Here is an 18,886-nt window from a genome sequence, read left to right on the forward strand (position 1 = left end):
ACTAGTAGTTGACATGAGTGAATCACAATTACTTCTTGAAAGTACTTGGAGTACAGTACAAGTTCCGTTCCGATACAATGTTTACATTTCCAGAATCGCGATCCAACTCCGCCATCGCGTTGGGCTATTATTGTTTATTTGTTTCAGTTCTCTGTTATATTACAGAATAACGGCGTTGTTATCCTATCCACAGAAAATCTAATTAGCTCACAATATGCGTCACCCTTTCACGAAGAGACTGATGTACAATTGAGTATGAAAAACCAACTTTAACCAGTTTAAATCACTCGAAAACACGGAGCGACTTGACAATCGCTAGTCCCGATACAAATATTCTTACCTTGTTTTTAAATATATACAAAAACAATGTTTTTTGAACACCAAAATTAAATAGATTAAGGGTTTGCCGTAAGTGAAATATTTTTTAAGTAAATCATAATACAGCAGTCGTTTATTATATATATATTTATTATATATAAATTTGGGTATTAGCAAGCATACACTACTTTAATCTACCTAAGAGCAGAATGAAAAAATTATTAAATTGCTTCTAACACAGAAAATGGTGTTTAATCCACTGATGTATAATTAATGGAAAATTAAAACTCGTATCTACATAAAAACTTTCTAACATCTTTATGCCTAGGGTATCTGCTACACCTAACAGTCTTTTTGCATGTTGAATCAGATGAATAAAATATTCATTAATTCCATCACATTAACTGCTAAAAAGTGTCAACTTTCAATGACCTTGTAAAAGGTGCGTGCGTTACCTACTTTTTATATGCTTTATGGTAAATATTGTTACTAATACAGTTTGGTTGATTTTTGAGAAATATTTTTTCATTTCATTCATTTAATAATTCAATGCTGCTATATACTCTTAAATAGTGTAAAAGATCTTATCACAAAGGTTTTGTGATATGTATTTGACCAATCGAAGAAACAATACTACAGGATAAAAATATACAAGTTTATTCTCCGTTGAAACACATTCAAATAAACACGTGGCATGCATACCGATTGTTAATTGGCAATCCCTGACAATTTGTAAGAAGCACTATATTACATTTAAATATACCATATTCTAGGCGAGCATTTCGACTTGCAATTTTTAATATTCATATTTTATCTCATATAAAAGCAACCTATCATACAAATGCCTACTTACATGTTCTAATCGTGCATAGAAAATATAATCTATTTTAATCGCGTTTTCTAATTTATTTTCAAACGTTATATCTTTGACCGATCCGTAAATAATATCGTTACAACGTGGGACGCTATATGATTTTAATGGCACAATTAAGTAAAAACCTGATATTTCACGCCGCATGTTGTTATACAAATGCACATTGAAGTCAGGCACTTATAGCAGTCTCTTTACCAAGCAAATATTTACAGTTCACGTCAAAGCTGGAATCTTGAGTAACACTAAATAGTAGACTTTCAATCCATTACGGAGGTATACCTATATTAATATCTGCAAAACACAAATTATGCTGCGAAAAAGATAGAGCTGCGATGCAGCAATCTCTGATTTTATTGTACTAATCATAAAATTTTGTAAATGTAAATAACGTGTAAATCAAACCGACAGTTTGAGATATTTCGAATACTAATAGAAGATTCATTTTCAGGTCCAGTGAAATCTTTGAGCAACATGATGAATTGGTTGTTTGTTATCCATCCATCCAAGTTGGTATGACAATATTGCTATTTTTTTTAATTTCTAATTATGAATATGTAAATACGCTTTAGTAAAATGTGACTCATAATTTCAATACTAACTAACCAAACTTTAACATCATATGTACTTCATTACTGAGCCATATCTTACTAGAGCTCAATATGTTTCACAAGTCTAATATAGAATTGCCTTTCTTCACTGTTTACACGCCATTCGCGTATTCTTCCCATATACTTATTACATTTTAATTCAATGCAACTCTAGCTGTTAAATACTACCCTAAAACTAAAAATATTTTTTTAAATTACTTCTAGCTAAATTTTTTTTTTTCAAAAAAAAAAAGAATTGCAATTATTTTTATGACCAGAATAAGATGAGAGAAAGGTTGTTAGATAGGTGACTATTTATATCGAAGATTCGCAAACTATAATATTTTAGGATTTGGAACTTGTTGTGTGTACCTACTAACTTCTTAGCAACTTGAGCTTAAACAGAATATTAAGTAACCTAGGTATAAATAAAAACTATTTTTGTACTATTTTGTGCTCAGTCAAATGGAGTAGTTAATATTAGATAAATATAATAAACCTTAGACTAGACATAAAATTATGCTAAACTAGAGATTTAATACAAACATTAAATGAACATTTATAAAAATTATTACATTTATGTTTTTTTTAAACATACGATGACCCCTTATCTCCTATCAGGCTTAAATTTCTATTATTTATTTTGCATAATAGAAAATACTTAAAATTAACTTACTTACATTTGAAACGATTACAATTTTTGTTGGATGTTTCTTATTTGAGTCAATTTTCCAAACGTGCAAATGAAAAAATATTTGGCGAGGGCTTGCATTTTCCAGAGTATCAATGAGGTGCTTGGAAAATTTCCTCTTTGACTAAAGCAAGTTACAATCAAATTATATACTTCAATAAAAATTGAAAAAAGTAGTGTGATACAGCTTGTAAGAAGTTAGTAATATTCACTATAATATTTAACTATCCTTCAACTAATACAACACTGGAAATGCAAACAAACAACGTTTTCATTTGAATTCGTAACAATTTTTTTTGAAAAAAATGCGAAATATTTTTGTACTTGTCAAGGATTCGGACAGGAAATCATGTTTTTTTTATTGAAAATCTTCCCTTTCTCCCGTTTAATGGACTAGCTCATTAACATGCGAAATAGTGCTTTAATTCAAATAATAATAAAATTTACCCGTTTGATCTTATTTTTACTTAAACAACACCTATAAGTTTAATTCATAATCCTTTATGTTACAAGTATGATGGGTTATTACGAAAATGAACCCGTTGTGATAAAAGTAATCCCAGCAAACCTCCCCAGACACCCTTAAATATTATTTTCTCGCCGAGAAATAAAAGCAAAGAGCAAAGGTAAAAGAAACGTCGGCGAAATGGCTTATAAACAACATAACCGAAAGTTATACGGTAACCTTATCGTAAGGAGAAACATTCGTGCCTCATTCTACAGGCCGTTTTCATTCTCAAAGTGCCTCCTTATTGGCCGTAAAAGTCCCATCGTATTGATTGTTAATGTTGCAATTCCGACCGTGGTTTACTGCAACGATCCAGGAGGTTATGGTTCGACTACCGTCCGCTAGGAGGAGCTGCGTAGGGCACCTTCGGAATTTTCGGTTCATCTTTACGGATGTTTATGACAAAGGCTGTAAAATTCAGAAAATAACGTTGTTAAGTATAAAATTTTATTTACAACATCAATACGCTAGTATACTAGAAGTGCACTATGTATGAATTTTATCTTTACATTTGCAACGAAGCTATACTATGAGGGATTAAAATTGAGAATTAAAATCGAAATTTGATTGTCTAATGAAAGAACTTACTTCGAAACACAAACATATTTGTCTCCAAAAACACGAGCTAAAAACAGGGTTTTGCTTAGAACACGAACGAAAATTTTGTTGCCATTAAATGTTTGCATAAGGAAACAATATTAAAAAAAAAGCGAATAATTTGTGATTTTCCACAGTTCGCAATTGGTTTTCGTTTAGCCAATATCGTTTATGTATATTGAGGATGTCCGGAAATGATGAGCAAAAAATTTAATTCGAACAATTAGTAAGATCATATAGGATGGTTTTAAATCAAAAAAATATTTTCTAAAAAATTTTCCCAAATGTTTTAACTATTCTTTGTTAGAGATGTTACTTTTGTTATTTTTAGTCAAAATTTGTCGTAAAACCCTTATTGCCCACGGGCCTTAGTTTCCTGACTTTAAGAAAATCTCCTCAAATTTTTTGGTCAAACTTTTTTACAAATCTTAAAAGCTCACAATTAAAGATCATTAAAAAAGTTTCTCCTGTTATACGATAATAAAACAACCTTTTTCCCAGAAAATTGCACTTTTACATTTCCACGCTATTAACCAATGGCGATCAATTTTTGTTTATGTTTATTAATTATGAAAGCATGCTCCGAAAACCAATGGGTTTTCTTGAAAGAAATTTAATGGTAAATTGGATTACAATTGGATTACAACGAAAAACTTATTAAGCATTAGTAACTATTAGGCATTAACGAAAATTAAAAATATGGTTTGATATAATTTAAACATAAATGCAATGAAAAGAAGATACTTTTTAAATCATCTTTAAACAAAAAGTTTGAGAACAATAAAAATTTTAGGTCAAATTTGGTCTAAAAATACAAAAGAAACATTATCTACACAATCTACGTAGAAAAAAGTTTTTAAGGGACATTCATTAAAACAATTTTATTTATTTATTTTTGAGAAGATACTTGAAAAAATAGTATATGTAGTTTAATATTAATCAGTCCTTACATTTTTTGCTCGTCATTTTCGGATACTCTGTAGAGAACAAAATATAGCTTCCAGTGACGTCAAAGGACAGTAAATAATTGTCGAACAACGAATGTATTGAAATTATGTAGACTCGGGTTAATAACTTTTAACTGTTATTGTTCATTACTGAGATTTAGAGGATAAGTATGGCATATGTGTACGATTAATTATTGCAATAAAGAAACCGGAAATAATTTTGAAGATGTGAAGATAATTTTTTAATTAATAATAATTTTCTTTTTGAGGTTGGAATTATTATTGTGGATATCGTAACATTTACGGTGACAAGATTTGAAATCGCAATTCATTTACTGTATCTACTGTGAGGTGACGTCAGCGCAGGTTCAGTCAATAATGCTTTCACGTAACATCAGCTTCAATACTATTTATTCTTGTTATAATTAAATTATCCTCTGTCTGAATTGTCTTGGGCCAGTTTTGTATTATTCTAGTGCATGGGACATTTTCTGCGGTTTTGCTGACTTCCGCGTGAAAAAACATTGACAAAACTATAATAGAAATCCTAGAAATGAGTGATGGATTTTTCCCGAGCCAGAGTTTAATTTAGACCGCGCTTTTAGCGAACATTTTAAACGTACAAACGTGCAATTACTTGTCGATTTACGACTGGTTTCAGTTAATTTGTCTTTAATGGGCGCTGCCACTGAAATTTGCATAATATAAATAAATAATGAGGCGCGGTTGTTAATTAAATGTCCGTCAGTGTATAACGTGATGTCAACATATAATAGTAATATTGTCACTTAAATTGTTTAATTAATGGGGATTTGGGAATTTCGGATATTTATTAGTAGTGGAAACAAGTTTTAACGGCAGAAATTATTGCTGGTGTTTGTTGGATTATTCTAATGAATTGTAGAAATAATAAGTCGAACACTTGACATCATTAGATATATTTTACTTACTTTCTCGCCCATAGTTACGTTTGTTAAATAGTTAATCAATTAAAAAGTTTTGTCGAGAACTCGATCAAGAACTAGTTAAATAATGTTATTATTATAATTTCAATTTTGTTCTAAATTGATATCTAACATTGAAACGATGTTATCTATAATAATAATAATAATAACTGCAATAAAGTAATGTAAAGAGAAATTGCACCCAAATAAAATTTTTATGAAGAAGTTTATAAACACTTCTAATGCCAAAAACATGTGGATAAAATAAAATATCAAATTAAGATAACCTATATTAGTGCAACAATTTAAAACATGCGCCTCACACACTAGTCCAAAGATTTGTGTATATTTGCAATTTGTTTTAACTAATCGACACTACTATTGACCAGCCCAAGCTGTTCTTTCAAATTTTTTATTTTGTTTGTCAACTGTTTTTGAAACCACTGCGACTACATTGTATCGCATTCTTTGAAAATGCGTTGCAGATCGTCAGTATGTTGTTTGTAGTTTACTGGGGAAAAATATTTGGCATTTTAAAAATTTTAAAATCGCAATAGTAAAAAAATACTACATTTTCATATTTTATTGCACATTGAACCACTCCAGTGTAAAATGGTTAAAATGGGGGAATCACAGTAAAGCTTATTATTCGACTACTAGAAGGGGGCTTTTTGAAAAGAAGTCGAACATTCATACAACAGATACTTTCAATGGAGGGCTACCTTTAATATTGTCATAAAAGAAATAAAATCAAGATGTTTTGGCAAACAGATGTCATCTGCGAATGTATGAGACCTCGGTCGATATAAGTTTCTAGATTTTTCGAAATGCCTGTGTAATGCAGTTGCGGCAGTGCTGTTCACAGAAATTGTATAACGATTGTAAATCTTTTCTTAATATTCAAATATCTAAGAATAATTCTTCAAATTCACTGAAAAAATTAGTGTATCTGAAAAACTATAATTGCTTTTCAAATTCGTTACTTCCCCTGTTCTATTAAATGATACGCAGGCCCGGAGTTTTTAATAGCGTGATACAAGTCGTAAAATCACATAAAGCCGCCCCGTAAATTTTATTATATTTAAATGTCCGTGTAAAACTAAGGGCTTTGCCATAAAATTAACAGATCATTCGTCTTATAATGACTTATAAAAACCCATAAAACCGTCTAAATAGACCCAGCAGCAGCTTTTTACAAGTGATCATTATGTTTGCCATAATGTTGCTCGTAAAAGCACTATAAAATTCGGGCAAGCCAAAATGAACCTTTTTGTCGGAAGCTTTAAAGAAATCAGCGACTGGCAATAGTACGCTACCGAATGTTAGACACAGCTAAGGTTTTTCAGTAATAGCTAGCTGTCGTTCTTAATTTTGATTATTTTTGTTTACTTTTGAAAATGATGGAGAAGCACTTTAAATACTTTTTACGTAAAATAAAAAGAAATATTAGAAAAATAAATGGCAAATGAACACAACTATATTACCATACTATATGTCTTATACTACTATTAGTATAATGGACTAGTATTAGAAAAAAATGATCAACTATATGATTTTAGTTAAGGTTTATTTGACAGTTTATTGTAAGTTTGGTGTATGAAAAGTGACATATTTGACTGAAAGCTCGTGCAATTTTACACATTTTGGTCACCATTCCAAAATAGAAAAAATGAAATATTTTTAATCTTCTACTTTGACATTCATTCATGAAAAAAACGCATATTCTTGCTACAAATGTTCAACTCATTTTTATCACATGCACATGTACTTATTCTTTTCAAGTAGAAATGTTGAAAGAAATGTTTGCGAATGTCAAACGCCTTAATATCGTCCCTTTGATAATAAAAATATTATAGAGTTGCGGATTAAATGTACTTAATAGTAATAGAAGTATTTATTGAATTAAGTAGATAAATATGAAGTCGAGATATATATTACAATGAATAATAATTATAAGGACTGACTACGCCTAGATTGTTGGGTTTCCAGAGTTTGTAAGTTTTGTAGATATCCATCTACATCTACATCTACACATAATACAAATTCCCAAACCTAAAAAAAAAAGAAAGAATGCCAATTTAGCATAAAATGTATGTGAGTAATATTCTTAGAAGTCACAATCTAATAATATCATATTTACTTCTTAACCAAACTAACCAAAACGCTTAAATTTTTAACTGCGTTAGAAAGAGGATTAAAGAACTGCAACTTATTGTTTGTTGTAGTTTGGGTTCTCGAAAAACTTCTCTGACTGAGTATCTCTGTTTTGATGTATATGAGCTTTTGATTTGATATATCTATACAAGAACTGCGCTTATATATATATATATATATATATATATATATATATATATATATATATATATATATATATATAACAAGCGGTGTTGCAAATTAGAAAAATAATGAAATCCTGGAAATCTACTGGAAATATCACAAATAACTGTCATAATCAATACACAGCAAATAATAAATACATATTAGCAGCACCTATTTTCTTCCATATTCTGTATCCGTATGGGTCTTTATTTATTTAGTCCTGTCATTGAATTTAATCTAAAATAAATTTGATCAAAATCGAAGAGCTTATCGACTGCCTGAGAATGAATAAATGAATGAAGTAAGTACATTTACTAACCGACTATGGACCCGTAAAATTATCTCTGTTCGGCACTTTCTGTATGCAAGAAGGTTAAAGATATAGTTGTAAAAGAAAACGTTTTATTGGCATTTGAGTGATCGTAAATGTCACCAATAGTAACGTCAACGAAGTTATGGCTTCGGCACATCGTAAAACATGGCGGCGGGCGCGTGCCAAACATCGTAAAATTTTTACGCTCGTTGTGGCGAATTGTGTGTATATAAAAACAAAACGATTTGTTTATGCTTTAAAAATGATATTAAAACTTTTACGAGCGTTTTATTGCACATTAGACCAATTATGATAATAATTATTTTATCGTTTTATAAACGATTTTGCTTAATTCGTTGACGCTATTACATTGCCCCGTATAAATGAATAAAACTAGTTTTGATTGTGATAAATTGGTAGGCGCGACTTGGATTTTATCGTTGTTGTTATTTAAACATATTATTTAGAAAGATAACATGAGTACATTTTGAAATGTAGCACTCGCGGCTACTCTCCAACTTTTTCCGATTCTTGCAAATTGTTTTTGCACACCGTACGATCGCAAAATACCATTTTGCTATGTCGGGAAAAACGCGAAAAACCGTCTTCTCCGATTTTATCGCAAACGACTTCAAGTATTAATTTAGACGGGAGTTTTTATCTGCTGCGGGCCGAATCCAACGAGCAATATTCCCTGATGTGGCCCATTCGAGAGTCCCAAAGTGTCTGCTACCCACTAGTCGAGCACTTTACAGATAGAGGGAGCCAGAAGCCCGCGCTTCAAAGCTCAACGCGCGCGACAAGGACAGACCGATCCGAGAGGGGAGGGTAAATATGAGAACGTTAGGGGCCACGACATCCTTGCGCAACATTCAAAGTGGGCGCCAGCTTACGTGACGAATGCCCCCGCCATTGGTTCGTTTATGATCCCTTCCATTGTACGGTTATTCGCCTCTTTATTACACCGAATTCTCGGACCTCTCTTTCTCCCGCGTTCGTTTGTTTACGTTTGGATTTCGCGGACGTTCTTATCTCGATATTCGTCGCTACGCTATTGCAAAAAAAAAAGAAAGTCGGTTAAGCCCGAATTTCGCATAATTGATATATATAACTCTGGAAAAAGTCTGCCGTTGTCTTAGAGGTCTACAAGGTCCGATTGTAGCCACAAAAACGCACATCCGAATTTGGTCCTGCCGTGGCGGTTTTCCTAAAAGAAAACAGGTAGCGTTTTTAGCGTCAGGTAATAATGAGCGGGACTGTTATTACGGCCGCGTGCTCCCTGCTTGCGTGTGTGTATGTGTGCGCGCGCGAGGCAAAGAAGTGGGGCAGAGGGGGAGCAGCAGGAGGCGAGCGAGAAAGCGCGATGAAAAGCGTGAGCGCGAATGGGCCGGGAAGGCAACGTGGGCCGGAGTCTGCTCCAGTGCACAGTGAAGTCGGATCCGCGATCTAGCTAGTTAACGTTAGCATTCCGGACTCGACATTCGCGCGGTGTGCCAGAACAGAGTCGTGCGTTATTCGGCCCAACTTTTATCGGCCACTTTTATTATTATTACGTCGTAACCATAATCGTTCTGTCAAATTGGGAGTTTGCCACACACGGCCGGCGGTGACCGTCAACGATGCGTTTTGCATTTTTATGTGAGTCGAGTGCAAAATATTGACAGAAACACGGTGTTTGTTTATTTACCCCGCGCGGACTCGTGACATTTTTTCGTTTTGGTTTTTTTTTCTTCTCCGTGGACAGGATATCCCTCAGCCTTGAGGGATCACAAATAGTCAGCAAAATTAACGCGGCAATTATGAACTCCTATTTCGAACAGAGTGGCTTCTACGGAGGCCACCATCATCAGGGTACCGGTTCGGTAACGCACCATGATCACCAGAGTGCGGCGGCCGCGGCAGCTGCCTACAGGCCTTTCCCCCTCGGTTTGGGGATGTCTCCGTACGCGTCAACTCAACACCATCACGCGGCACATTCCTTACAGGCCAGGCCGCCTCAAGACTCACCCTACGACGCATCCGTAGCTGCGGCCGCGTGCAAACTTTACTCGGCGTCGGACGCGCAGCAAAACTCGATAAATTATAGCAACTCCGCAGCAAAATCGGATTGTTCAAAAGGAAACGCGGACCAAAACGGTTACGCTTCCGTGGTAGCCGCGGCAGCAGTAAAAGATGTCTGGCAGAGCGCCGCTTCGGGTGGAACCGCCAATTTGGCAAATAGTTTAACGGGACCGGTGCGTCCATCCGCGTGTACACCCGATTCGAGGGTTAGTTATGGGTCGTCCGTCGGTCTAGTTGGCGGAGACCCATCGACAAGTCCCGGAGCCGCAACCGGCAGCAGAACGTCAAACTCCTTGTCTTCGTGGAACAACTGTTCGTTAAACACGACCTCGTCGCAACCTGTAGGCACCCAGATTCACCAACAGACGAATCACACGTTCTATCCGTGGATGGCGATAGCAGGTGAGTGCACTATTATAACGCGATAAATAATAAAAAGGGGGCACCGGCCAAAGAAGTGTAATAAACCCCCCAAAACCGGAGTCAAGTGTGTGTAAAATCAGGGTTGAATGCACGGGCGTTACGTCTCTGTCCTCTTAATGGCGGCGGGTAATTTTCGCGCTCTGTCGTTCCACTTTGGGCCTCGGCGCGAGGGACGATCAGCTGTTCGACTAGCCTATTTCGTGTTGTTAGAGAACCGGCGAACCAACTAAATTAGTATGCCGTCCTCTATATAAGGGCCGGGCCAATTTAAATTTCTCTCGGAGGTCAAGATCCTCGAGTCGAAACGAAAACAACGATAAATTGCCCGCGAGATAGGCGAAATTTTTAAATTATGTCATTAGTCGTCAAATTGATCGTGCAATTGAGTTGATAAAATAGCCTGATAATTTTCACTCAATTCCTACTGAAATTGTTATATTGTTGCGAGCAAAACGGTTTTCGTTGCCCGACGTTTACGTCGGCCGAAGAGCCGAATTTTGTTGACCAACGACTCCTAAAATTAATGTTTTTACGAGCTTGTTTTCCGTAGTGAAACGCGATAACATAAGACAGCGTTCAAACAAAATGCGCTTTGCATTTTCAAAACACGGGATTATTTTCGTCCGCCTCAAACATACCTAATATTTCATTAAATCTTTGTATTCTCTATGGGTGGCTTAAAATAAACGCCAAGGCAGTTCGTCGTGACGTTTGAAGAAAAAAAAAGGGTACAATTTTATACGGTTTCTTCACCTCTGAAACGCCCTCTTCACACTGCGTTTTTAAATCTCACTAGTTGAGTCGTTAACGCCACTAATGTCATACTAGGGGCACTATAAGATCAAAAGTTTTTCAGTTTTAACGGTAGGTGTCGCCCGTGTTTCCAGTCGAGCCCCTCAGCCGGGGTTGCAACATGCTTAAGTGTTTCATGATGCCATAGCTTTTTTCAAATGAAAATATGATAGTTTCTTTTGAAACATTTTTTATTTCCTTCGAGATTTCTTTATTGTTGAAATTGTTGTTACCGAAAAAATTACGAACTGTTTCTGTCTCACATTTTTCATGAAATGTTTCTTTTTAGGCGTCCATTCTTGCATATTAGTAGGGATATAATTAATAATAATTGCTTTCGTAGTAACTCAACTAAAATTAAAACCTGCGCTCAAAAGTTGGAATTTCACAATTTGTAAATCTGTAAGATTTGTAATGTTTATGTACCAAGTATATTTGTGAAAGGCTTACTTCCTCACAATTTTATAACACAAATTTTAGTAAATTTTTTTCATTTTTTTTTTCAGCCTTTTATCTCTGTATAATTAAGGTGTGCTACACTGACTCAAGAATTTTTTGTTGATGGGACAGAAAAATGGTTTTGTCTATACAAATATTTTCAACTTAAGTTATATTTTTTAATTAGCTACTACCCGATTGTCAAGTCTCTTTACTAAGTAATCCATTAATTGAGGAGAACATTACATTTATTAAGTTGGGTAGAAGTGACTAAGCTAACCAGGACAGGATGCCCTACTAATAATAGGCCTAGCGAACAGGAATAATGGCTTCATAATCTCAAGCAAATTTCAGATTTTTTCTTTGTTTGGACCATAACGCCGCATCTACCAAAATAAAGTAGTGGGGGAAGATAAGATCTCGTTTTACTTAAACGTTGACAACTCACGATTCAATTATCGTAATTAAACTACCTGGATATCGTTTATGTAACAATAATAATTGTTAGGTGATGCTGCTTTGCTTAGCATTCCGCGTGTTCCAAAAAAATTAAATGCATCGGTAAGTGCAATTTTAGCTAAACACAAAGAGTGGATGAAATCCGCATTTTGATATCTTTTTAAACCGACAATATTGGAAAAAATATACGTTATTTTTAAAACGCCGCATTAGTAGCGAGCGCTCTTGTTGGCGACCATTCTCAGAAAATGTATGAAAGAAATGGCTAATTTGCTGGGGTATTGATAACAGAATAACGCCGTACGGATTACTAATTAATAATTAAAATGACAGAACACATAAAATTGACTTCATTGCGTTTTGATAAGTCCGATTCAGAGTTACTGGAATTTAAATAAAAGCAAATCAAACTTTTGCTCACCACTTTATTTACCTAGGCATAATTTTCTTATTCGCTATAGTGACTGTTCTAGATAGGCACTTCCTGCGACACATCGAGGGCTATTTTTAGTGGAACACACGGTGCAAAATAATTTTAATGACATCCAATTAAATATCAATTAATTAAGAGCGATCTTGGTAGAACTACTTGAATCTAACAAGTTCCAATTCAAAGAAATCATAAAACTGGTGGGGTGAGCATATAATTAAAGTTTTGTTATCCATCACTGCAGCTGATTTTCACATTTCTGACGGTCATAAGCATATTTCAGGACGCCGTCAAAACGTTCTAAAATAAAACTAACCTTTCCCAACTTTTACCGTCGAGTTGCCGTCGGTGTTTGTCACGGTACGAATTTTCAAACCCCTTTTTACCCCCGCAGATCCTCACGGTTTGCCTCCTGTGAGTACAAAAGGGGTGTGTTGCGCCGCAAGTGCAATCCGTCATCGCTCATCCGGACGAAAGTCCGGCACAGTCCGGGCCAGAGAACTCAGTAGCGTCCCCCAATGGTTTTTTTTAAACGGAATTATTAACATTTTTTCGCCGTTGTGTTTATTTCCTTTAAAACCTATTTCACTCTCGCTTAAATAATAATATTTTCTTTCGAATATTCGCGTCGTTCAGCAATATTTCATTAATTTCTTGAGAAAGTAGCAATAAACTCACATTTTTGATTAAATTTCTATACGAAGCTTCGTTCAAACTGTACGAAACCAAGGACAGCTGAAAATTCAAAGTAAAATTTGTTAATTACTTCTATGTATTGAAAAAGGCTTCCTTTTTCTCTTCTCTTCTTTTAGTAATCAAGTTATAGTTTTTAATGTGCCTATTATTATTTACTTGTTAAGAAGAAGTGTTTCGAAATGCTAAATTTGAATAAAGAGTACCCTATTGATTTTGAAAACACTCAGTATAGATCAAAACAGTCCTACATTGGGTGATTGAATATGAAAGGGAGTACCTATTAAATCCATAATATACATTTAAAAAAATATACCTTTGATTTCCCACGTATTTATGAACCACCCTGTATATTTGAAAATTATTTTAAATTGTTTCTTTTAATCTTGCTTGTTTATTTTTGTTTCTTCTCTTGGTTTAGGTTAATTTTTAAGTCTAAAGTACTTTTCTTAATAGCTGATTAAAAAATAGTTACTTTATTCTTAAGTAGTTTTATACTCTGTATATTGTTTGACTTGAAACCATTGCGCACCTGAAATGGTTATCAAACATGCACCACTTTTGATAATAATTGAATTTTGATAAAAAAATTAATAATAACATTTCGATATGTTGGAATATGCGTAATCAATTCAAAATATGTCTTTTTAAATAACGTTGATCAAAATTTTCATTTCGATTATCCTGCTTCTTTTGCTGTTGTTATTTTTATCTGTAAAGTGCCTTAGACAGAGCTTCCATTATGAACATCCTGTTTCAGGAATACCTATATTTTTTTTTTCTCGACAAATTCGCCCCCTATAGTTTCCCTTCGCGCGACGCCTTACGCGTGTTCATCTCGCCGAGAGGTAGATTATTATGCGAAAGAAATTTGAATTTGAATGAGACGCGCAACGGCGAATTTAGCGGCTCGAGATCCAAAGGTTTGTTTCTTGATGACGACGGTTTAGGTGCTCAACTTTTAGTCGGTTTTTTTGTAGCAATTTAAACAGGTATTATGGTAGAAAATTTACTAATATCTCAACGTACTTTCGAATAAATGGCGAAAGCGCCGTGCCTGTTAAAATTCCGGTGAAATGTATTTCTGACTTTCTTTTATTTGAAAGTTTAAATATGTATCTACTTAATTTCCATTTTATGTAATTATTGCAATAAAATTGATAATATACCTAATAGGTATAAGATTCAACAATGGAGCTTCTTAAGATTAATTAATTATTTGATGAAGGCATCCTTTACAAAGTTTTATTTTCTTCAAATCATCATTATCGACTTTGTTTTATCGGTATTTATCTGCTAGCTCGTAGGATCTGTGCTTTATACGTTACCACTATAATGAATATAGACAAATATATCTTGTTGAAAAACTTTTCTTGTAAAGTGTTTTCATAAAGTATTTAGTGATTAATATTTAGTATATAGTGGCTAAAAAAAGAAAATCCATTTTTTCAAGACCCAAAATATTTTTGGTATCTTTCTCTTACTGAACTTTTGTACTTTTTGTACTCACAGCTGTTCCCTCGTCCGATCTGTATATCTTTATCTATATGTAGAGAAAGTTGTCTTTAAGTTGTTAAAAAATGTTCCTTGTAATATTCTCCCCCAGGAGTTTTTCTATTCCCTGTTCTCCCCTGATCGATTGCGAGGAAGTGTCAGTTCGAGGCATCAGTTTCTGTACATTTTAGCTCTGGTATTTTGACATTTTTCCGTCATGTCACACGTTACTCAGTGCGCTAGATGTAGCCAAAACACTCTAATATGGAAAAAGTATGGTATTTAATATGTTTATACATTTCTTCAATCACGCGTATGTTAAGAATTTGCTATCTAGCGCCTCAAATAAGAAAACCCGTTTTTGAATTTCGAACACCCTGTATATCGCAAACGAGGCTGACTTTTTTGACAAAAAAAATGCCGCCAACTGTTAAAGTTAGTAACCAATAACCCTGTGCACCCTGTGTAGCTACATTAGTCAAGTACTTTTTATTCTTATTTTGCATTTCGTGCCTGTTATTGGCGTCGAAAAGATATATTATAGCAATTTTCCATTTAGGTTTAAAAGTTAAATCAAAACAATAAAAGGAATTTTTTTTACTCCAGTCTCTAAAATACCTAACTACACACACACACACCTAACTACATACACACCGATCTAGGATGCGGGAAGCATCAATTTACCACGTCAGTTTCGTTCCCACGGATCCGAGTCACTTCGGCCATTTCCGGGATTTTACCTCACGAGTTTCGGAGCAATCGAATGTTTTCGGAGATATTTTCCACGTCTTGAATTTTGACGTTTGTCGATTCTGACGAATATGTCAGTGAATGTATTCGTGTTGTTTTGCGAAAATGTACCCAAAACTAACCGTCGTATCAAATAAACTCGTGAGTCAAATGACGTTTACCGCACTTGTTGCATAATATACTATTATTCCTTTTAAATTCTAAAGTATCCAATATTACATTAAAATTATTATTATATAATTAATTTAAAACTTGTCATTGCTTCAGAAATGCGCGTTCCTATGTAGTAAACAATATAATACTCAAACAAAACTAATTAATCAATTTAGGCAAGCAACAAGAAACTTGCAACGGTTCTCATTATCTGTCTTCCGAATCTCTCAGTGTAACTTTTTTGACTATAACGCGAAGCAAACTTCAAGCTCGATTTCATACTTAAAAAGGAATTATAAATAATATCGTAAAATACGAAATATTAGGCTCTTTACGATTGCACTTACTTTAGCAAATAAGGGTAAAAATAAAAAAAATACGCGTACTTTCGTTACCAACCCAAAAAAAATATTGAGGAACAACAAAACAACGAATAACAAAAAAAATTAGGTTAGGTTAGGTTCAAAATATATGAAGAAAAATGTAGAAATACATATCCTCTAAGACAAAACATAAATTTACTTTTTGTGGGACATCTAGTACAAACAAAAGTAGTAAAGCTAAAGGTAAGATTTTAGTATTGGATATTTAGTTTTGGGATTTTCCTATTATCTAATAGAGAAGAGGTACCAAAATAGCCAATGGAACTCGAGTGCGCTAGGCAACTCAGATCAGTAAAACTGTTCTGTCGGGTTCCGTTTAGAACACGGAGATACTAAAAATTTTAGATTTGAATGTTTACACAAATAATTGAATAGCCGTCTTAACCTACTTCTAATTTAATGGGATTAATTAACACGTTCATTTGGGAGATAATCTTTTTTTTTTCAAATCAATCAACCGAGCGTTTTATGCCCAGTTTATTAGCATGCACGTAACGCGAAAAAAAATCAATTGAACGAACGCCATAAAGTTGATTTGTAGCGACGGCGAGTCGATGTTTGCATACGATAAAGAATCGTTTTTGATTAAATCGACGATTTGGTAAAGACCAGTGGGCATGTAGCCACTTAATAATAAAATTAGCGATTGATGTAGTGAGTGAGTGCTCGAATCGACGTGGAATAATAAAATAGCAGCTCGTAATGGAGCAGGTATCATAACAAAGCTATTACTCCGCCTTTATGGCATAATAGTGAGGACTCGGTGAGATCCTGAATACGATTCGGACGTAGTCGAGGATTTTGTGCCGCTTAATTATCAATCAGTCTCACACCCAGTGTGTTCGTTGGATTTGTTTATCTTGATTGGTATTATCTCGTTTGTTTACTTGGAATTGTTATTATTAATCTTAATTTGTTACTTTATACGGTGGGCGTATTATTCCTGAAATTGCTTTAAATTTTTCCACCGGAATCCCGTGAAATTTCTAGAAATAATTTAAAAAATCTGGTGTTATCACGTCACACTAAGCGCTCCGTTGTCGGGTTTTCTTTGTCTCTTATAATGATACGAAAATATCATTGAGGTTAAAAATACGTTGGTTTTGTCAGGTTTTTTAAAAGAAAATCGCTTACTACCAAAAGCAAGGAACTATTCAAAGTGTCAATTACACAAAGGCTCCCGAAAAACAAATTGCAAAAATCTGAAATTGAAAAAAAAAACAAAAGAAGAAAATGAAATTTTTGGCGGCATACGAAAAGTAACTAAGCCAACTGGATCAACGCAATGTAATTGTTGCTCTTCCCATGTTGCAATGGGTACTACGATAGTGTTCCAGAACCATAGACAGGGTGATTTCTCTAGCAACTATTGAGATTATTTGTAAATTCGTGGTCCTTTCTGTATAGGTTATCCTGAGAACAGTCAAAGATACACATTTCTATGGTACTGGATTACGCATCTTCTCAGAATCTATAAGCCTGATTTTTGTGTTAATCTCAATTTATCTTGATCTCAATAAATAATTTATCAATTATTTATTGAGATTATAATTATTATCAATAAATAATTTATCAATATATATAATTCTAGCATTTTTGGTTACATCCGTTTTTATGGTCGAACTCACTCGTTTACAAATTCAGTTGGCGATAGAGACTAAGTTGTTGTTAAAAAATGTACTGTTTTGCTATTATTAATTATTTAATTATTATTATTAATATTATTTGCTGTTTTGATATAATTTAGGCGCACGTGAGTTTTGCAGATTTTGAAATTTTGACCAAGTTTCAAAATCCTCATTCAAAAATCACATCGTAGGCTGGACATATGATAGACGTTAGGAGAGTTTTAGGGTCCACAAGAACACCTTTTTATTTCTTTTTAATAAAAAATATTAAATATCTTTAATAATGAAAATGTTATACACAAATATAATACGACACCCAGTATTCATGACAATTATTTTTCATTTTCGCTTAATGCACGTTTTCTAAAACTGTAAGTTTGAAGTTTAATAGTTAAAAAAATTAAAAAAGGTGTTCGCGTTCTTGAAATTTGAAAATGTGCTTTGGCGTGAAATTATATTAAATCATATAAACAAAAAAATCCATTCTAATAAAGTCGTTAGAAACGTATTGACTGCTGACTGTTTCTAACGGTAAGGTTGACCGTTTATAACCATCATAAATCTAAAAAAGTTCGGCCAGAGATATAGGTACCTGCCTGGAAATCTTGAAAATTTATGGGCTCCAATAATAAAATAATAACTTTATTTCGATAGTCGAACATATTAAAAGAGAAAAGAATTCCTAAGTGTACGTTATTTCAAGCGAGACAGTATACTCGCTTATCTGCATGATTTTTGATAGTATTTTATTTTTTGTGTTTCAGTTAACTTGGTGTTTCCGCCTAGTAATATTGTTGTAGATTGTAGAATATTATGGGCCTACTTTTTATAACGAGGCCAGAATCTAGGATCGCAGCATTGCATGAAAACCTCATTACTTTAAATTTTATTTATCATCGAACCGTCAATGTGGTTCAAAATCCAGTTTTAAAAGATCATCCGCATGAGGCTCGAGACCTTCATGACTTTATTTTTAATCACGAACAAAAGACACAGAACGGAATTCTGGCCTACTAGTCAGTACTAATTGTACACCTGCCTGGGTTTTTGCGCGTAGTCCATATTTGTCGAGCATTCGTATGGA

At 33.9% G+C, this 18,886-nt stretch overlaps 1 protein-coding gene across 1 annotated transcript in view; it reads left to right on the forward strand.

The window, feature by feature from the left end:
- The first annotated feature begins 9,543 nt into the window (after positions 1-9,543).
- LOC132700989 (homeotic protein ultrabithorax-like) overlaps positions 9,544-18,886 on the forward strand; it is a 278,304-nt gene continuing 268,961 nt past the window's right edge. The window contains exon 1 of the mRNA XM_060668595.1: positions 9,544-10,561. Within this exon, the coding sequence (XP_060524578.1) occupies positions 9,898-10,561 (664 nt within the window). The 5' untranslated portion in view covers positions 9,544-9,897. The remainder of the gene's footprint in view (positions 10,562-18,886) is intronic.

Source organism: Cylas formicarius, unplaced genomic scaffold, assembly GCF_029955315.1.
Source record: "Cylas formicarius isolate icCylForm1 unplaced genomic scaffold, icCylForm1.1 PGA_scaffold_4__25_contigs__length_36172078, whole genome shotgun sequence".
NCBI lineage: Eukaryota > Metazoa > Arthropoda > Insecta > Coleoptera > Brentidae > Cylas > Cylas formicarius.